Source organism: Anopheles coustani, chromosome X, assembly GCF_943734705.1.
Source record: "Anopheles coustani chromosome X, idAnoCousDA_361_x.2, whole genome shotgun sequence".
Lineage (NCBI taxonomy): Eukaryota > Metazoa > Arthropoda > Insecta > Diptera > Culicidae > Anopheles > Anopheles coustani.
In genome coordinates, this window is record NC_071290.1 from 11,146,788 (window position 1) to 11,168,018 (window position 21,231).

General features: G+C 45.4%; 2 protein-coding genes across 2 annotated transcripts in view; one reads left to right on the forward strand and one right to left on the reverse strand.

Annotated features, from left to right (window-relative positions):
• Positions 1 to 21,231, reverse strand: part of LOC131269499 (aminopeptidase N) — a 232,460-nt gene that overhangs the window by 133,114 nt on the left and 78,115 nt on the right. The gene's annotated exons all lie outside the window — the stretch shown is intronic.
• Positions 1,398 to 8,588, forward strand: LOC131269084 (E3 ubiquitin-protein ligase msl-2-like). Its single transcript, XM_058271402.1, has 7 exons — positions 1,398 to 2,726; positions 3,066 to 3,234; positions 3,339 to 3,451; positions 3,564 to 3,857; positions 5,370 to 5,384; positions 5,445 to 5,678; positions 8,432 to 8,588. Exons 1-7 carry the CDS (start codon positions 1,398 to 1,400, stop codon positions 8,537 to 8,539), a joined length of 2,262 nt encoding a protein of 753 aa, XP_058127385.1. The 3' UTR covers positions 8,540 to 8,588.

The following is a 21,231-nucleotide window of genomic DNA, read 5'->3' on the forward strand; positions in this document are numbered from 1 at the left end:
AACGTGTAAATTTACGAACACAACGTGTAAACTTGGTATATTCCACGTGATTCAGTCTGTTGTAACGTAACTACGCAATACGCATAAACAAATCATAATATTAAAGCTAAGAAAAATTGTTTTTCAAAAGGGTTTTCGTTCATGATCGGTTCCTCCATCAAATCCGCACTAACTGTTATAAATAGTAATATTCTAACGGAATCATAAACCGAAGATGAAGTCGATGAAATGCTACAATGTTCAGCTCGAGCATCATCACCTTGCGACTTAAAAAGTGGTCACGAGATAAGCCGTTCGTTGATCCAACATTCGTATGTTTGCTCTGGTGTGTTAAAGCCGTTATGTTTCGATTTTGGTGTTTCTTATTTTACATGCTTGCTCACTGAAAGCTTACCAGACCTTTTTCGTTTTAGTATCGTGGATATTCAATTCTCTCGTACTAGGGTGGGCCCGGTCCCGGTTGGTGTTCAAAGCAGTGCCGGCTAGGGGTTGCCTCAGCGCTCATTGCCCGATTTCCCGACTGGCGTTAGCGCACAGCTATCGTGGAACCCCCGCCGATGCAAAATACATATTATGTTATATATTTCATATAAATTTGAAAAAAATAACAAATTTTACTAGGTACATAGAACAAATAATTATGCCCTTCGAGTACTTTATTGTGTAGTTCGAGCACTATAACGCCATTTGTCCTTGGAAAATTCGAGCAGTTTATCCATCATGCACATCGGTGGCAGCTAGTGACAGTTCCGTAGTTGTTATAAACCGGTGACGTTTGCCTTAAACACTTACAAAATAACTGATAACGGAATGAAAGTGATTTTTCATTCCGTGAATCTTCCATGTTTGGTGGAAAAAATGAATATCTTTAATTCGAGAAGAACATACGGAAACTAGACGAAGGGACAGCATAAATGAAATTTCAGGATGACAGAAGGCTGTGGGTTAACCTCTGCAACCATGTATGAACCCTGCTGCTGCTCGATTTTGGAGCTGTCATACGTGCGGTTCGAGCAGGGAAGTGCATTGCAGCGCTAGCACTGCACAGAGAGCGTCGATTCTAGCAATGTGCATAGGCAGGAGGAACGCGTACATAGCAAATAAAGAAGCTGTCAAACAGTTTGTGCTAGTTTTATTTTGTATGTTTTAGGCCGTGCAAATGTGCAAAGCTTGCTAATTTACAAAAGATAAAGTGCGTATCGGTCCCGGTAGAAGCGGGACCGCACCTAGAGAGACTATCGGAAAGCAGGATTGAACGAGAACAGAGTGCCGTGCGTGGTGCGTCGGTGTATGAGCATTTGTTGTGATAGTGCTGTTGGCATAAATGCGTTGTGCCTTCGGCGGTAGCTCCGGAGCAGCAGCAGCACCCGCAGCAGCACCAATCAAAACGCATTACCATGAATCCAACGTCGCTGTACATTACGACGTCGCGCCTGGTGTTCCAGGGCAACATCGCCGAGGAGCTGCCGGATCTGAACCGACTGCTGCCATACCTGCGGAAGAGTCTGAGCTGCGTCGTCTGCTGCAAGCTGCTGGTCGATCCACACAGTCCGTCTGCCGCCGGATGCCAGCATCACGTTTGTCGCGTTTGCGTTGGCAAGCGGAAGAAGCTGAAGCCGGCATGTCGGTTCTGCAAGGATTTGTTCCTATACCGGGAAAACACGCAGCTGCGGCTGATTCTGCAGTGCTACAAAGGCATCTGCGGGTACATTCGGTCGCGGCCCATCTACGAGGAGATACGCAACTGCGCGTCAATGCAGGCGGAGGGCGGTGCTACCGGCAATGTCGGTCGCAGTAGGGCACCCGGACGATCCAACGGAACCCCTGGAAGTCTGATGGATTTGATTGAAGAGGGCGCGATGTTCCAGGACGATTTCAAGTGCAATTCCGGACTTACAAAATCGGCCTACTCCATACTGCCGTGTATCTATCCGGCACCAAGCCTCAATGCGCTGGCAACGTCGGTTGTGGGTGCGATCCCTGCGACACTCGCCATACCGCCCACGTCCGTCGCTACCGCGGCAACGAACAAGGGTACGCCGGCACAGATGCCTCTGGTTCCGTCAGATGCGGGACCGAGCGCTCGCAAAACTGTTAAACGTACAACGTCTGCTGTGGGGCAGCCGAAGGCAAGCACGAACGAACAGCAGAGCCAGTTGCCACAATCCTTGCCTGCCCAACCGAACGATCTGAACAATCGTGCGTTGAGAACGGCTGCAGAAAAACCACCGAAACCGGGGCCGCAAAAGCGGAAGCAGCAACAGCAACAGCCGAATCCAACGGTATCAAAACAAATGAAAACTGGTGAACATCTTCCAGAGCCAGAGAAAATGGACCAGAGCGATTTGCTAGCAAAGCCTCAGCAGCCGCTCCAGCAGCAGGAGAAGCAGCCCGTGTCGGATCAAGGGCAACCTAATGAACCGGTCCAACCAAAACAGCCGAAACAGCGGAAGCAACAGAAAGAACCGAAAGAACCGAAAGAACCGAAGAAACGAAAGATCCAGCAGCCGCAGCAAAAGTGTGCGAATCCTAAGCTCCAGACGCCACTGGAACAGGCTCCACAGCAGCAGAGTAAGGTGCAAGTGCAGGTTGAACAACAGCAGGTTCAAAATCCACCGAAGCAACGGCAGCCGAAGTCGGAACAACATCAACCGCAGCAACAGCAACAGCAACAACCACCCAAACTGCAACTAACACAACAATCAAAGCCGCAGGAGCGGAAACAAGCACCAATTCAAAATCTCCAGCAACAGCAGCAGCCGCACCCATCACAGCAGCAGCAAAAGCAGCAGCAGCAGCAGCTCCTCCAGCATCCACCGCAAAAGCAGCAGCAGCAGTATCCTCAGCAGCAGCAGAAGCAGCAGCAGAAGCAGCAGCAGAAGCAACTGCAGAAGCAGCAGCAGCAGCAGCAGCAGCAGCAGCAGAAGCAAATGCAGCAGCAAGTTCTAAAGCAACAGCAGAAGCAGAACCAGCGGCAGAAACAGGCTAGCACAAAACCGCAGACAGATAAGCAGGGAAAAGTAGTAAACAAAACCAGCAAAACGATGAGTGAACAGCGAGGCCAGCCAATGGGTCTGCCAGTACCAGTGCAACAGAAACAGGTGCAAATTCAGCCACATCAATCGCAACAAATGCTGGATTCCACGCCCAATCCGCAACAAATTAAGCCACAGCCGCTGGCGCAGGAGCACAAGTGTGAAGAGGTTATAAAGAAAGAGGAAGATGGGCAGCTTAGTTCGCCGAACCAGCTTACGCCACAGCAACCGACGCAGCAGCAAAGCCAAACACACCAGCAGATTCCGAACCAGCTGCTCCAAATGCAGTTGAAATTGCACCAGGCGCAACAACTGTATCAACAGCAGCAAGTGCAAGTACAGCTACAGCTACAGTCACAGCAGCAGCAGCAGCAGCAGCAACTACAAGTGCAACAACAGCAGCAACAACAGCTACAGTTACAGCAGTCGCAACAGCAACAGCAGCAGAAACTGCAATTGCAGCAACAGTCGCAACAGCTAAACAAACAACAACTGCAACAGTTGCAATTGCAAAAGCAACAGCAAAAGCAGCAGCAGCAACCGCAACAGCAGCAGAACCAACAGCAGCAGAAGCAACAGCAGCAACTGCAACAACCTCAACAACAACAGCAGCAGCTGCAGAAGCAGCCACAACAACAACCGCAGCTGCAACAACAGCAACAAGTACAGCCACAGCCAGAGCCACAACAACATCAACAGCTACACCAGCAACGACAACAATTGCAACAACAGCAACAGCAGTATCAGGATCAGCAGCAACAAAAGCAACAGGCAGAGCATCCGCAGCAACAGCAACCGCAGATGAATTTGCTACAGCATCAAGTTCAACTCGCTCGCCAGCAGTCTCAGATGCAAATGCAACCGAAATCGGTTCAGCTACCAGGCGACCACAGTGCTGTTACGGCACAGCAGCGAAAGCAAGTGAACGCGCGAAAACAACAGCAGCAAATGGTTGTGTTGCAGCAGCAGCAGCAGCAGAAGTTGTCATTGCAACCGCAGCAGCACCAGCAGTTCCCGGCTAGTAACCAGCTTCTACCAGCACAACAGTGGCCACAGCAGTACAAGTCGTGCGCAGAGGAACAAAAGCAACAACAGATGCAACCGGTAAAACCAGTTGAACAGCCGATGGTAAAGCAGCAACAGCAGCTGGCATCACCCCCGCAGCAAGAGCAACCACAGCAGCCGTCGCAAAAGCAGCAGCTACAACAAATTCAACAGCAGCTGCAGCTGCAAAAACAAAAGCAGCAGCAACAACAGCAGGGCAAGCCACTGGTTGTGGTGCAACAACAGTTTGTGGTACAGCCAGCATTGAATCAGCAGCAATCGTTGCAGCCGGTGCAGCAACTGCAAACGGTACAGCAGCCCAAGGCACAGGGGACGCCATTGCAAGCTGGACCGCAGCTACCCTCAGCTCAGCCCCGCCTAGTGTCGCCGGCGGCAATCGTGTCACGATCGGCAAACAAACTGCTACCGACTGGCGGCAGCGTTATACGGAATGTTATCCCGGCGCGCACCATTATTCACGCCGATCCCGTGCGCAGCACACCGGTGTTCGGCCCAGCAGGCGTACAGCAAGGCGCGGCCGGCGGCCACCAGCCCGTGCCGATCGTCAAGAACACCTGCACACCGACGACACCGCGCATCGTTAACATTACCACACCGCAGGAGATCAAGTTCCAGCCAGCGCCGATAAAAACCGTCTCCAGCGGCTCGACGATGTACTCGGTCGTGTACGCCGAGAGCGGCAACAAGGTAACGATCAAGCGCAAGCCCGACCCGGTCTCGGTGGCCAAGGGTGCGACCCCGGCGAAAATGCCATCGAAGGTGGTCAACATCGGCGCGGTCAGCCCGCGCGTCCCGGTGTCGGGGACGGCGCTGGCGGGTGTCGGTGACCGGCTAACGATGACCACGATCGCGGCCACATCACAAAATCCGCCGCAGCAGCGACAGCAGCAGCAGCCTGCTCCACAAACCAGCTCGATCATATCGCAGATTCGAATGCAGCAAAGTAAGAGCGTGCAGCAGCAGCTTGAACAGCAACGGCTGCAACAGCAGCAAACGTCCGCTATCACACAACAGCAGCAGCAAACCTCGCCGCAGCAGCAGCAGCAGGCACAGCTGCAACTGGAGCAGCTGAAGCGTAAACAGCAGGTGCGGACAACGCCCCAACCGTTGCTGACGCTAGCGCCGCAGCCCAACGCAACCCAACCGTTGGTCGTCCAACAGCAGAAGCCGATTCAGCAGGTGCTGTTCCAGCAGCAGTTGAAGCAGGAACCGCTTCCCCAGCAGCCACAGATGAAACAGGAGCCGCAATTGCTGCTACAACTACAGCAGCAGCAGCAGCAGCAGGTACAAACACAACATCAACAGCTGCAGCAGATGCAACTACAATCGCAGGTGCAATTGCAGCAGCAGCAACAGCAGCAACAACAACAACAGCAGCAGCAGCAGAGACCAGCACAACAAGCGCAACAACTCGCGCAAGCGCTGAAGCGAAAAGGCTGCCGCTGCGGCAATGCAACACCGACGCCGGGCAAACTTACCTGCTGCGGCCAACGGTGTCCTTGCTACGTGGACTCCAAGTCCTGCGTCGATTGCAAGTGCCGGGGCTGCCGCAACCCTCACCGTGCCGATGGACTAAAGGTACAGGAACGTTTCATGCTTACCTCACTTAGCATTTTTCTCGTTCTCTCAAGATTTACAGAGTTTCTCCTCAAAGCAGGTGTATGGTAACGTACCGCCAGCGGCAGCATTTCTAGGGGCCCCAAGCAGCTATAAGTTGGAGGACCCTAAAACATATTTTGCAATATTTTCACCATTCAACTTTATATTCCAAAATAATTTATAAAATTTCAATTTAGATTAAACCACATATTTTTAATGAGGAATGGAATTGAAATTAAAGTACAATTTTCCTTAGTGGTACTTGATTGAAAACTGTTCATTGCCACAGGTCTGGTTTGCAAAGCCTCATTTGATGCGATACCATTTATAACTTTTTAAGAGAATCTTTTTCCATGAATATCATTTCCAAATGATATGAACCAAATCGACAAGCAATTAATTTTTTTTAATGAATTTATTTTTGCGATTTAAAATTTACAATCGGTGAAAAAGAAAAAGCAAGAATAATGTACTGCAAAACAGTACTTTTGCCAATCGATGTCTATTATCCTTAAGCTATTGTGAGCATTTTTCTCTTCTTTAATCAAATCTCTACACTGATCTCTTTTATTTACGTCTGTGCATCAATCTCATATTTTAAACCAAAAAAAAAAAAACACGGTACCTGTTTTGCATCCAAACACAATTCAGATAAGTTGGATCATTCTGGCATTTTCATATTTTTGATTTACTTTCATTCAAAAGTAAATTCCAAACCTCATCCTGCATTTGATAAACAAGCAACTTTGTGGTAAAATAATAAAATTAATTTCAATATTAAAATATATTAAAATTGAAAAAAAAAATGTCCAAAAACGACGGGGCCTCAAGCAGTCGCTTAGTTTGCTTACCCTATGATCCGCCACTGGGTTGCCTTGATGAAAATTTGTTTCTTATCAGAATTCACACTCAAGCTGTCAATGATGATTTACTTCTTTTTTTTATTTTGAGGTACTTTGAATTGAATCCTTTGGTAAAATCTTTTGCCTTGTTCGCCATGCACGAAAGCCAGCTGAAGTAAACATTTCTTTTAGATTCGTATCATGTTCATGTTTACTTCGAGCTGGTATTTATTGAAGACAGTATTTACACTAATTTAAAATGGGGAGCAGAAAACCCTGAACTCCGTCGTGAGCGCATTCGGAGACGGGAAATCTAATTCAAATGCTAACGAAAGTATATGCCAACAATTTTGGTATGAAGGTAGAGAGTTCAGATTATGAAAACGGGCATAATTACAACAGCTAACTGATGGTTCCATGACTGTGTTTTCTGGGTGATTTCTAAGTTCACAGTTTGTAAAATGGTTCAATAAAATGGTTCATAAAATGGTAAAATGGTGGAAAGCCACTGATGCTTTACCCAACCAGGGAGATTACACCTACATATTTTAAAAATGAACGTAAGATGATGCGGTGTTGTAATCTACACTAACGAAAAATCGAAATGGAAACGATTGTCATGTTTATGCTTTTGCGGGATCTCTTAATTTAAATTATTATTTAAAAAGATATATCTTATCTGGTTCCTATGTTCTGAGACGCATTTGAGACTCGCTGACTTTATAAATACGTTCTTGCTTCCAGATCCGTCGCAGTCTGACGGAGCTGCTGCAGCAGTACAACTCGCCGGTGACCGGGACCAACGTTTCAGTGGGCACTCGGGACGGTGCGGTGGTGATCGGTGGTGGTGCGCTGGGCGGCGGTGGCAGCAGCGGTTCCGCCGCCACTCCCGGCATCGTGTCGGTCGGCCAGAAGATAACGCCCGTCACGTACAGCCTCAGTGCCATAAAGACGAGCATCGTGACGACGTCGGTGGCGAGCGGCACGTCGAAGGTGAAGGTCATCAGCACCGGCCACCAGCCGGGATCGCCGGCAGGAGGAGGGTACACGCTGCAGACGGCGGCACGGGCACCGACGGGCACCACCGTCCTCAAGGCCGGCGCCGGCGGTGGTCGCGTGCGCACCAATGGCGGCGGGGGTGTGGCGGGCGGCGCATTCTTGGGTCGCACGAATCGAACGGTGCCGGTAGGTGAAAGTATCACGATCCGTCCGATCGGCAGCTCCTTCGGTAGCACGTCTTCCGCCACCACGATCAGCTACCTACCTGCCGGTGCACCAGCCTCCATGGCGTCCACCTCCTCGACGATGTTATCGACGGCGCCGTTCAGCCAGTCCAAAACGGTTTCGACGTTCGCCCGACAGCCGCCCACGGCAACCGTCACCTCAGTCACGGTTACCGGACCGCTGAGCAGCAGTGACGTGGCCAAAGCCAGCGTCGATGCCGTCGGACGTGCCTGGGCCTGGCTCGGCGAAAGCACGGCCATCTCCATTAAGCAGGTGAACCGACCGGCTAGCGATAAGTCGGTTGCACCAGGAACAGTAGCGCCCACAGCAGCAACACCAACAGCAGCTCCAACAGTAGCTCCCACAGCAACGCCAACGGCAGCAGTAGCAGCGCCAACAGCATCGCCAGTAGCATCAGCAGGAGCAGGAGTAGCAGCGGCAGCGGCAGGAACATCGCACATCTCGGTACGCAAACCGGACGCACTGCTGGCACAAAGCTCGGTGGCCCTGTATCCGACGACGACGTCGAGCTTTGGCGTCTCGCCGGGCACTACCGCCCCGATCACCAGCTGGTCGTCGCTGGGCAACATCTTCGGCTCGAACACCAACGTCTCGAACGTGGGGGATGCTGCGAACAGCGGCTCGCTGAGCTCGCTGGGTAGCGAGCTGCCCACCCTCTCCAGCTATGACGCCAACATCTCGCGCATGCTCGACCTGGACAGCGTCATCGACCTGTGCGACGGCTTCGATTCCAGTCTTATCTCAATCGACTGATCGGGGTGGTATCACACCAGCAAGGCGCCTACTGCATCCTTTTATTTATTCCTCAGCATCACCTACATTTAAGCGTTCGGGAAAGGGATCCGGATAGGATGCTGTTACTCGAAACCGGTTTGGAACCCGGGATGTTTTGGGATCTTTTGGACTTTTTTCCCCCCCTCCCTTCTCCGGTCTAGCTTTCTCCGTGGTAGGCAATACCGCCGGAGCGCTCTCTTTCCTTCTCTTCTAACTTGGATGGGTTGGCGTGGTGGTGGCAACACCGGTGTCGTAACCCAAGATAACTTTGAGCTCAAAAGAAAGCGCAACTTAGCACTCCCCAGTACTTACAAAAGCAAGGACGCCAGCCAAAAGCATTCGGCCGGCCATGGTTGGAGATGGTGTTGATCACCCCAAAGCCAAAGTGAAAAGCTATACCATGTTTTGCATTTAACGGTACAGTAATCTCTCCTCATTAGTTCCCTCGACCAAAGGCTACTAAACCTACCTATTGTTTACATCTCCATCACCATGCGCTAACGATCCGTTTCAGAGCTCACAAACACCCGCCGGTTTAAGCATTAACCTCGGCGTTGGCCAATTTTTTAGTTTTATCTACCGTACAAAACCCTTTCTACCCTTTATTTTAGATACCTATATTTTATACCATCATAGTTTGTAAGTTTTTCTTATCTATATCATTCTAACACATCGAATATAAGTTTTGAACGCTTGCTGCTAATCCCACTGGTTCTCTCTGGCGCGTGACTATTGGGGTTTCTGGAGATTTTCCAGTATTTTTTCTTTAAAAGTTTAACCACTATGTTGAGTACTATCGTGGTCGGAAGGCGGTCGGAAACGTCCGTGCTCTTCCGATCGTTCCGGTATGGGTTTCAGATTAACACGAATGCTCGGCCCTTTCGGCCCCAAGACCAAGTACACGGCGTCCAATATCTTCTCAAACACTTTTCTCATCGAGCCGCAGTGAAGATGCTATAGTTCTGTTACTTGCTCCATATTTTTGCAACATTCTAGATCGTTTATACAAGTTATCGAAAGTTTTGTTTGGTTATTACCATTCGCATACAGTTTTGAAGAATTTTAGGAATCTAGGAACTTAACGTAATTTTTAAATCGAAATAGCGGCAGTTTTAGAGTGTTCCAAATGACAGAGTCCAAAATATTTCCATACTCCGACCATTGTTTGGAAGGTATATGTCTCAAATACCGCACAAAAAAGGCAGTAAAGCCAACGGTCTATGTTCTACAATGGGTGTTTTTGATGAAAACGTGTTTAAACAAGATCAAGCACATTTTCTTCTTGGCGTAACGACCTCTTGGTCATGCCAGCCCGTTAAGGGCTTACGGGACTTTATTCCCTGTTGTATGTGGATAGTCAGTCCTCTCGTACAGGGGAGGGTCCGGTCTCGGTTGGGATTCGAACCCACGCCGTCGAGGTGGTGAGCCCCGGCGCTCATGGGCCGATTTTCTAACCGGCGCTACCGCTCGGCTGTCGCGGATCCCAAGCACATTTTAACACAGCTAATTTGATCCCTAACTCCAGTTGCCCTGATCTCAATCCAATGTATTATTTTGAGTGGCCCTCTAGGCTAGCAAGTATAAACAAGCAAAACATGTCCACTTTGGTTCAGTTCAACGCCACAATCCTTCCGCCGCGTGTCGCGCGATAATCCGACATAGTGTCATGTAAATAATTGATCGGTTAAATATGTGTGAGAATATATTGAACACCGTGTAGAGCCACTTCAAGGTTTTCTCGACTAAAACAGGGGTTTCTTATAGGAGAGTTCTGTCCCGAACTAACTTTCGTTACTAACTAACTGTACAGTCTACGAAACACTCTTCCACCTACGATATCCTTACAGACAGTCAAAGCTGAGACTGTACGGAACATTTATTCAATTCCAGTGCTCACATACACCTCCGAGACGGGGACTTTGTCAAACGAAACCCTTTCAGCTGCGTTCGAGAGGACGATGCTTTGCAGGACGCGTGTGGGTCGAGTGCGTGAGGAGAAATGGCCGATCGGGATCCATCACCAATACAGCCACCGCACTATGGTGCGTTGCGAATGGCCCGTAAAGTCCTTCAAGGCCCGTCCCAAATGACCCGAATGTTTTGTTGTTAGTGAACTGACCAAAAATAGATTGAAATCTGGAAGCCACACACGAGAGCGTCACGACACGAAAAGGGGACCCATACTTCGCCACGCATCCACCATAATAACGTCCACCATGTGGTTTAGTCCGTACGGTACGATCGTAGAATATTTTTGTAAGACGGTGTGTCGTCGTGTTTGATAGTAAATTTAGGTTATTTGAAACCCACCCTAGCCAGCTCTAGATGTTACGGGCGGTAGGAAACAGATTTAGGATGTATCATACTAAATCACCATACCCGCCCTTTTACCTCCCCTCCCGGGGAAAGTGTCATATGAAACAGTGTCTGTGTTTTGTCCTTCGCCTCTTTCTCGCGAAATACGCAGTGTTAGAAAGAGAGCTTTTTGTTTTCGAACGGCGATTTCTCTTTGCTTTGAATAATCGGTTCCGGTGTGTCTTAGGTGAAGAAAATTAAAACTTCACTCCCAAGCGGCCGTGGAAGGGTTTTCCTTTCTGCGTTAAGTGTGGACAGCTAGAAGGAGATTCGAAACAAAAAACGCATTCTTTGCGGCCAACCCTTTCTCGGAAGTAGCAACCATTGAAATGTTTCTGTTGTACCTTTGTATTTAGCCGAATTAAAGTAATGAAAATTTTGCGGTTTAGATGTTAGTTAGATGTGTTGTCAGCGCTAGGCTTAGAAAGGTGTGTATACTGGTGAGCGAAGTATGGGTTTCTCTGTCGGAAGTGGAATCGGCAGTAAGATGAACGGAGTGAATGTTTACATGTAAGCAAAGGTGGACGTTGAGATGGGTCCAGTTTTGGTTCAATCAGCAGGGAAAAAGACGCACGACACGGAGGACGTAACGAATGCTTTGCGTGTGTATCAATGTTCAAACGTTAGTTCGCCACCTGCGCAAAGCTATTGTCACGATGGGAAGGGAAATTGTATCAGAAGAGCGTATTTTTTTCGTTTAAGAGCTTACTGTGAAACGATGATCGTCTATCGCAAATCCCCTTTTTATTTAGTTGTGCTAGGAGTTTTCCTCTATCTGTAGGCAAACATTGGCGAAATCGTACGGTTTCAGCGAATGGTTATTATTAGAACGATTATCATTAGCTAACGACCCTTTCTTAAGTTTATCTTAGCGCTTCCAGAATTAACGCATTTTATCTTAACGTATTAGTTGTAAGGGGGCATCCAGGGCGGCGTGGACCGCGTTTTAGCGAGTTTAAGATCCAACAAGTTGAGCGAGCGAGCGATCGAACCGAGCATCGGAGGACAAGAAAACGAAAACCACAACCACCGAGCACCGTTTGAAAGATGGGGGTTTTCCGGCGCGCGAAGGGCGCAGTCCGAATACATGTACAAAACTGCACGAAAAATCGCATGCAAACAAACCCTCCACCAGGGGTCAAGGGGGAGGATGCAAAGGTTGGCCCGAACTTCATCAGTTACAGCCTCCCCAACAAAAACCCGGTTGACAAGGAACACCCCCAAACAGTCTAGGTATGACCCAAGATTCGCTTAATACACACTCTTGTACTTTTAGGGAAATGCTGGATTGCACGCACCAAGACGGGGTTTGACAAAGAGATGCAGAGATGTTACGAGTTAGGAAACGGAATGGAAAAATGGTGCCACAACGTGCGCAAACCTTTTTCGGGCGGTTCTTTGAGCGCCTCGAGGAAACATCCAACGCTCTCCCTGACCCCTTAAAGGAGGACGATTTCTTTTTGACATACTTTAAAGTACGCGATCGAAATTCGATTATCATTTGAAAAATCGAAGTAATCGAATTGATTTCTCACATTTTTAAAAGCTCTTAATTTTGTACAATAATTCACAAATGGTTCCTCGACGGTGCTCGAAGTCAAACGGGATACGTGTTTTGCTCTTATCGGTGCGCTGGTCGAGTTCTTTAACGTTATGAGTTTGTTTTGAGCATAACTTTATGTTTCACAATCAAAATGTCACATTTCAAAACCGCTGATGATACGCGTGTTAGTGTGTAGTAATTGCAAAATCGTGCAAAATGTGTCCGACAGTTTTTAGCGCCAGGATGCAACTATTTCATTACTGTTTAAACGTACATTTGTAAGCGATATACCAAGCACTCCCTAGCGCCGCACCCCCCCCCCCCCCCCCCCCCCCCCCATCCCGCATCCTGCACACAACCCCTGATTGATGGGATTATCGTGCCTTGCAGAAGAGAACACAGAAACAAAATGGAATCGGGGTACGAGAAGGCAGGTGACAGGAGAGAAAAAAAGCAACATATAATTGTCCCGAAAACGGTGGCGACGTCGTTTAGTTGTGCTTTTGATAGGATTATCTTGTCCGATTATGGACCCAACACATACACACACACACACATACACACAAACGACTGCAAGCATCACACACGGGCGAGCCGGGTTGGAGTTTTCCACCCTCGACTCCTACCTCCCATCCCTTTCACCCACCTAGCAAACAGTGCAGGGAAACTTTATATACAGCACACAACTGGCAAGTTAGTAGTCCGTGCACGATCGACGGGAGGCGACAATTGTGACTTACATGTTTAAAAACGATGTAGTGTACGAAAAACATACAAATAAATAAATAAAAAAGGGAAACATGCGAAACACGAACGAAACAAACAAACAAACAAACAAACGACAAAAAGATAAAGAAAGCGAAAGCGGTAGAATCTACATGTTGATGCAAGTGTTTAGGAAATATTTTTTTAAGCTTGAAAAAAAACAAGTACTAGCGTATAGGTCCGTCGTTCGTAACGTAAACTGTTCCTTTTTGATACACGAAACGAGAAAAAATAAATGGGCAAGGAATGGGGCAAAGACAAATTGCCGCCGCTGCAGTTGTGTGGGGCCCGCCCCCTCAGCTCATAATGGAGTTGCTCCGTACGAGCGGGACGGGACGGGGGGGCTATCTTCCGCGATGGAGACGCACGGTTGGGGGGGGTGGACATGTTGCGTGTTAAAGGAAGTGAGAGAAGATCTTTTTATTATTACGACTATGATAACTATTACTGTACGGTGTATAAATATAAAACAAAACAAACGCTTTTGGAACGTTGTAATACAAATAAAATGATTATACTAACTCCAAACGACCGGCGGGTTTCGTTTTTTGTTGCACAAGGGTAAAATGAATCAATCGAAAATTAACCGCAATGTCGCCGAATTTCTGCTGCATCTTTTAACACAAATACTACTAAGAAATAGAGAAAAACTTACCTTCAACAGTTTAATCAACCAAAACAATCGGCAAGAAAATTCCATACCAGCGACTGTTCTATAAATTTATATGAAAATTATATTTGTTTAAATAAATGTACATAATTAAGGTAGTACCTTTATTCCCTTCACTCTCAGTCATACGGATACGCTCGAGCCGCTCATTTCGGGGTTCGCACCTACGTCTAATAAAGTTTTCCAATCTTTTCCTCACGCCCGGTTCACTGCTGCTCCATGGCTTAGGGCTCAGGTTAGCATCGCGGTGTGCAGAAGGGCCTACTACTGTTTGTTCTCCTCACGTTACCTCCACCGTAACCCCGTTTCCGGTCTGCTTACAGACACATGAGCAATAGGGGGTGGGGGGCGCCTTACTGATCAACGGAAAAACCACTCGGGAAAATGGCGAAACAAACGGGTAGGGGGGCGGGACGGGTCGCATGCTCTTTCCGACGAGCCTCCAGTTTCCGGTTAATGTCGTGTTTTAATAAAACACCCTTAAAATCATACCATAATTCTTTTATGTGTTCCATATATTTTTTTTTTTTCTCTCGTGTATAGTTTTTTTTCCGGGCGCGCGGCAATGTATCCAATAAGTGTTGTTCTCTTTGTCGTTTATTTACTTTTTACCAACGTAAAATATCTGATCGTTCGTTTGAGGCTCTGGTTTTACATTTTGTAAGGTTACTTTACACTCCATTTCGTTTTACATCATACGCACACGTCCCGCATAGGGGTTTTACATTTTATATCCGGTTTATTTTCTTTTGTTTGTGTTTTGTTCGTGCTTCCACGCATTTGCTCCGTACATAATATTGCTCACCGTTTGTTTCTTTATTGCTTTCCTGCTTGGAGGGTGAGGCTGGGACAGTTTAGAGTTGGTTATCTAGGTTTTGCTTGTGCAGCGGGTTTACACTACTTTAGCCCCGCCCAACCCTAGCAGGGGTTGCATTTTCCCTTTTCTTCGAGCACTGCGTCTTTCTTCTTCGATAAAGTTTTCTATTACTTTTTTAATGACAAATAATGTATTGCTCCAGATCGTCGCCGTTAATTTCTTTACTCGGGCCTTTTTCTTCATGTCTATGTTTACTGTTCGTTTCGTCCTGTTGTGTTTTGGTTTTGTTTTAGTTTTAGTTTACATCATTTCCGTAAGAGCGATTACATTCACTATTTAAACTAGCCTCGCTCGCAATTATCTTACTATCCGATATCATTGGTTTCGTTTCACGGTGATGTAAGCCGACTGCTTTTGTGCGGTTTGAGTGTTATTCGTTTGCCCTCTAGTGTTTTCCAGTACTACTATCTGATCATGATTACAATCTTTATCTTCTTCCAAATCAATCGTTCTGCTCTGCGGAATTTTTCTCTGCTTTCAGCATGAGGGTTTCTTCATCTCCGATCGCAGTTCGCCTCTGCTGCTGACTCGCAAAACGCATGTTGACGTCCAGGCACTCTACGGTCAACTTGTCGATCGTGCTTTAAGAGACAGAAACTAGGATCGTTCGTTACTCCTTTTTTTAAATCGGTTTGTTATTCCTTCCGTCCCATGAAACGGAAATGGAAAAGTGTTGTATAATTGGTTTAGCAGTTCGTTTCCCCCCCGTTGTGGGAACGATTTTGACGCACACTTTTTTCTCATGAACCTCGGTATAATCTTACACTTTATATGAATTTTTTCATAGAGAACTTTGACTATTCCCTGTTTTAGCTTTGGTTGAAATAACGCCTGCCGTGTTTTAAGTGTTAAAGTACATGGAGAGTAATGATGTAGTCCTGGGAAATATGTCTTTGTGTTGCTCTTGGCTCGAGCAGCTTTGCCTCATTGTGTCGAGCTCTTCCAAAAAGGTCGTATGCAGTAGTTGGATTTCGATCGAAAATCTTAAACGGATTTTGCTCACAATCACTGGAGTTCGCAATTTCCCGTCTTCGGCATTCTTCTGGCCCTTCCGATGCTGACTGCAAGAGAATGAAGGTGACGTTATGATGCTTGCGACAAAACATGTTATATGTATATTTAGATTACTTATAGTTGTGAACTCAAATGCTTGTGTTAGTTTTTTTTTCATAGGTATGTTTATTAATATAATTGTTCTATCCAGTCATCTGATTTTGAGGGGGTTTTCTTCTTTTTTTTTAAATATTCGCTTCTGTCCATACGTTTACGCTACGATTACCAGATTTCAACACTTGTTTTTTTTTATCGTGAATTAATTTAGTTTTCTACCTATCGTTTGCTGATAAGCATTAGGAATCCTTTTTTTCGTTCTGTTCGTTATTATCAAATATTATAGACTCCGGTTCGCAGCCGATGTCTGTCTGCGCAAATCGAGCTGGATCGAAGGGTGTTAGCCGCTGGATAAACTTGGACATCGATTGCGCCTTCTTCAGCCAGCTTTCTACACGTAGTTGGTGTAGCCTTTGTGGAGTTAGTACGCGAGTAGTTAACTAAGTCGAAAAGGGTCTAATGTTGTTACGAAGCAACAGCACAAAGTTGTGCAAATATTGACTAGCGCCAACGAAAAACTTTGGAGCTCGTGTCACAAGCGTGTTTGTGAAATTGTGGTATTGAGTAGATCTCTTTCCCCGTGGAGCTCACAGTTGGAAGTATTAAACAAGAATACCGTAACGTTCGGCAGCTTTTAACAAACCGCTAGTGAAGTTGCACGCATAGTAGAACGGTTGAACAAACTGTTAAACTGGTTCAAAGAACCGCCGATTGAAGTAGGAAGAAGCGCTAAACAGGTTTAACGTTACGAATGGAAAACACATACATTATGGCACTGATTTCAAAACATCCACGGCTGTTCTAGAACATCTCCCATCTCGTCCTGGCGGCCAAGGACTCGCGGGAAGGCCGCATTGAATGTCTCCCTACTCCGCAGCTTGCAATTGAGTTGAATAGCATGTCCTTTTTTATATTATCTCTGTGCGTGATTGTGTAGGAGGGCGATATTGGTCCTCAAACTGGGCGATTCGTGCTCGAGATTCGCGTAATAAGCCAACAGAATACTCAATCCCATCGATTGTGGACTCCTCCTCTCTTCTGACACGCTGTATGGTTCTCGTTCGAGCCGAGGTTATTCCAGTTGTTTCTGTTTTTTTGTGTGTTTATTTTATGTTTTATTCCGCTGATACTTAGACTTCATTTTTACTTAATATGCCTGTATATAAACGTTCGTATAAAATTGAGCTCATTTTATTATCGAAAATGTTTATTAATAAGAATTTCGATTCCTTTTCGTTAAGATTCTTCGTTTTCGGCTAGGTTGTGCTGCTTTTCGGCTCGAAACGGCTTCGGATCGTTCAATGTTTCCTGCTGCAGTCAACGTAATACCGTTGTAACTGCCTCCTCCTCTGGTCATCTTGTCATTTATCGTTTGAATCTTTCTCACTTTACCTCACACCGATCCTTCTGCCTGGAACCGAGTGTTTCGATCTACTTTCTTCCTCGCCCAATCTGCTGTTTGCTTGTGGTTTGTTGTTAGTTACTCCCGTTCGTGATTCTGATTATAAATATTTTTCCTCTTTGTCCTCGCTTGCCTTCACCGTCAAACTGCAGCTCCACTAATCGATTGGAATGATATTTTGATAAAATGTGATAGTTACAGTACGAATCAAGTATGCTTACATATTTTATGTATCTCAGATACGGTGTGTGTGTTTTTTTTTGTTTGTTTTTGTTTAGCATAGTGAGTGAGAGTAGCTAAGAAGAGAACTTATCCGCTAGAACTACGCCACGTGTACGACGGTTCGATTACGCCTGCGAACAATGTAAATGAAGAGCGGTGAAATGTTCCAGAGCCTCTTAGTGGTGTTTTATTTTATTACGATAAACATATCACCCCGACCGTTCCTTTCGTAGCCGAATCAAAATTTGATATTTTTTCTCGCTGCTTTCTGGCACTCCTTAATTCTTCTTGCTAGGGTAACTTGTTCACACTTCCTTCACGATCACCCTTCCACGATGAGTTTTTTTTTGCCTGCCGGGTGACGCGTTGTTACGTTTTCTAACCTAAGCAATGATCTAATATCAGACTTTTCTGTTCCAAAAACCAATGAACCGACAGTTTGATACCTTTTTTTTCTCTGAAACAATCGGTTGCGGAATGAATGAATCAAACGGAACAAACACTCACGCACACCTTGCGCAAGATCTCGGCAGATATGTTTCAACTTAACGTTCGAAAAGCGGTCGGTAAGGGTCCTGGCTGGAACGATACCGAAACCAATTGGGTACGCTTGCTCTGCTTGCGAACAAAAATTCCGAACAAAGTCTGGCTGTGAACAACGATGGAACAACAAATATTCAGCTATGCATCTTCGGTCGCCTTATGCGCCAAGGACATGGGCAGACCTGTCAAACTTAAACACGATCCGCAGCGCGCAGCGTAATGCTAAAACTCTACAGCTCAAACAAACAAGATAACCAACAACGAAAACGTGCAAACGGAAGGGGTATTTTGTTGCGCAAATAATAAACGAGGGCAAAATTGTACCAAACAAACAAAACTAACAGAGAAGGAAATGCACGGTGCCAGTAACTCGAAATAGAATTGCATATTTCTTAACTGTTCCTATTTTCTAGACATCTTCGGAAGTTTTAGTTGGGTTTTAATTCGTTTACCATACTTGCTTCTGCTTTCTCTCTCTCTCTTTCTATCTCTCTTAAATTGTTTAAACTTTCCAGTGTTCTGTTGTAGTAAAAATAAATATATGTATGTATATATGTATATATATATATTTGTTTTTTATATATATATATATAATTTCATGTATAATGTCTGTTATTTATATTCTTGCACGTACATACAGATATTTATACATAGATAAACACATGCATTGGCGTGTTTAGGTATATATAAAGCTAAGTACATACTCATCTCTCGATCTCTCGGGTATTCCTCTCCCACACTCTGCCTTATAGTTGGGGTTGATTAGTTTAAAGTACTTCTTGAAAAAGAAAAAACCTCTTACTCGTTAAACTACTAGGCTTTCATAAACTCCATACAAACACGATGAAACATGACAGAACAGATCCACACAAATAACAAATCTACAATCAGCTTATACTCAATAATATGTTATACCATTCTCCGCTTTCTATTTCAACTCCTCGCCTCGCGGTGCCGTAACTTTGTTATTTTCTCCTTATCTCCTTGCGCTTGACTCTTTTAAACTTTCTTCCTGGTTTTTATTTGCATGTGTTGGGTCTCTTTAGGACATTCCCTATCCTCGTTTTCACTCATCGATAGATGTGGATGATGTCTTTCATTGTTTCCTGTCGGACCTGTCCACGCGCTTTTCCGCCCCTGAACTAGCAAAAGTATTTATTCGTGTACGAATGTATGCACGTAATGTATGTAGGTATGAATAATAAGTATGCACGTCTGTATGTACGTCTCAGTATGGTTAGATGCATGGGAAATGTGTAGATATATACAACAATGCCTCATATATTATACGCACGCTCGTGTTCCTCCCATCGCGAACCTGGTGTAGTAATATGTAATTATAGATAGAGGGTTAACAAACGAATAGAAAGACAAGCCCCATCCTGCCGATCGACGTTTGCCATGGATGCATCTTTAAACGCTGGGTTTGCGCATGCTTTCGGCTTGCGTGAGGATATGTTCGTGGGGCGTAACGGGGTCTATTCGTCTTATGCTCACAAACGACGTGTCACCGGGACAGTCCATTAACGCCACAGACAGCAACACTCCACTGGTGCGTTCCAGGACGCTTGGCAAGCACGAACCTATCCTTCCGTCGAACTGTTCGAGCAAATCGCTGAGATCTCTTCCTCTTCGCACAGTATCTACTTTCGTCTACGATCAGCTAAAGGTTCGCCTATAGATTAATTTCGTATCTAATACGTCCAAACTACTAATCCACCATGAATGTAGCAATGCCGGGGGTTAGGAGGGAGAAGGTTTAGGGAAATACTAATATATTAGTGAAATGTTTCTACGTCCCATCTTGTTTTTTAACTTTCTCTCACTGTCTCTCTCTCTCTCTCTATATATATATCCCTCTCTGTTTTCTCTTTAGTATGGTTGCTAGCCTTTTTTAAATCTTTATTTCTTTAGCAGTCTCGGCTATTTAAAAAATAAATATATTATACGTTTGCAAATAGTACACTTCGGCAGCAGATTGTTTAGTTGTTCAACGCATCGTTCCTGTGTAAAATGCAAACAAACACCTACTGGCCAAAATAAAACTCTCGCAAAACTGCCTTTCCAGTACAAACTAAAAGAAACTTCAAAAAAACAGACACAATATCGAAAACAAAAATATTCTTTTTCACAGTATCGACTATTCATATCATATGTATATGTATAAATATATGCATGTATATAAAGTTTTATCTTCTCTGCTATCTGCTTTTTACGTGTTTTCTTTTTTCTTCTCTTTTCTTTTCCTCACTCCACCCGGACATCGACCGAAGCCCTTCGTCAAGCCGGAAGTCAATATAATTTATTTCATTCTTTCCAATGCTTTTTAAAAGTCTACTATAGTTTATTTTGTTGTTTTTTGTTCTATTATAAAAATAAGTGTTTCCTCCTTGCGCCCACTCTTGTATTTTCACCTCCTCTGCTGCATTTGTGGATCATTCTATGCGAAATGTTTTCCTCAATTCAGCGGGTAAGTGATTATTCACCAAATCATGCGTATTCACAGGAGTATTTTATGATTTTGCCTTCTATCGTTCCCACCTAAAGATCACCATCAGTTTCATTATGCAGCTCATACACTCATGCGCAAACAGTCAAACCTGTTTAGGCTGCGATGCGAAGTGGTTCGGAGGCGTTTGTTCCGTGTTCTACTATTGCCACGGATGGAGCTAATTACTTTGAATCGGACACCAGACAATTTTGGATTCGTTTGTGCAGTTAACCAAGCAAGGTTGATGCTTGAAAAAGCATCAGCTTTCCAGACGAAGTATTGTACCATTTCGTGTTAGTTAGATCGTTGGTTATTCTTATAGACTTCGGTTTAATGTTGGACCTCATTTTATTAAATGAGATAGCATCGACTAGTTCTTCTTAGTGAACATTTTGATTAAATCTAATCTAACGCGGTTCGATGCGGAAAACTTATCCAGTCGGAGATGTTCAGGTTTTACTGTTTGTAGATGAGTGCATGTATCTGTATGTATAATAATATACGTCTATAAAGATTAAGTACTCCATTTTTTTTCTCCGCGTGCAGTTAAGCAACTTCTGCGCCTCATTTTCATAATGCTGCATCTTTTTTATCTTTGTTTTGGCTCCTCTCGCTCTCTCTATCTCTCTCCTTTGCAATCAACATAAAATGCTATTGAATAGTTTTCAATATTTATTTAATCATTATAGTAAA

Excerpts from the sequence above, each read along its gene's own strand:
- LOC131269084 (XM_058271402.1), top strand. The coding sequence starts at position 1,398 with ATGAATCCAACGTCGCTGTACATTACGACGTCGCGCCTGGTGTTCCAG. Across the intron at positions 3,235-3,338 it reads AGAGGAAGATGGGCAGCTTA|GCGCAACAACTGTATCAACA; the intron begins GTTCGCCGAACC and ends AAATTGCACCAG. Across the intron at positions 3,452-3,563 it reads CAGCAGCAACAACAGCTACA|CAGCAGCAGCAACCGCAACA; the intron begins GTTACAGCAGTC and ends CAACAGCAAAAG.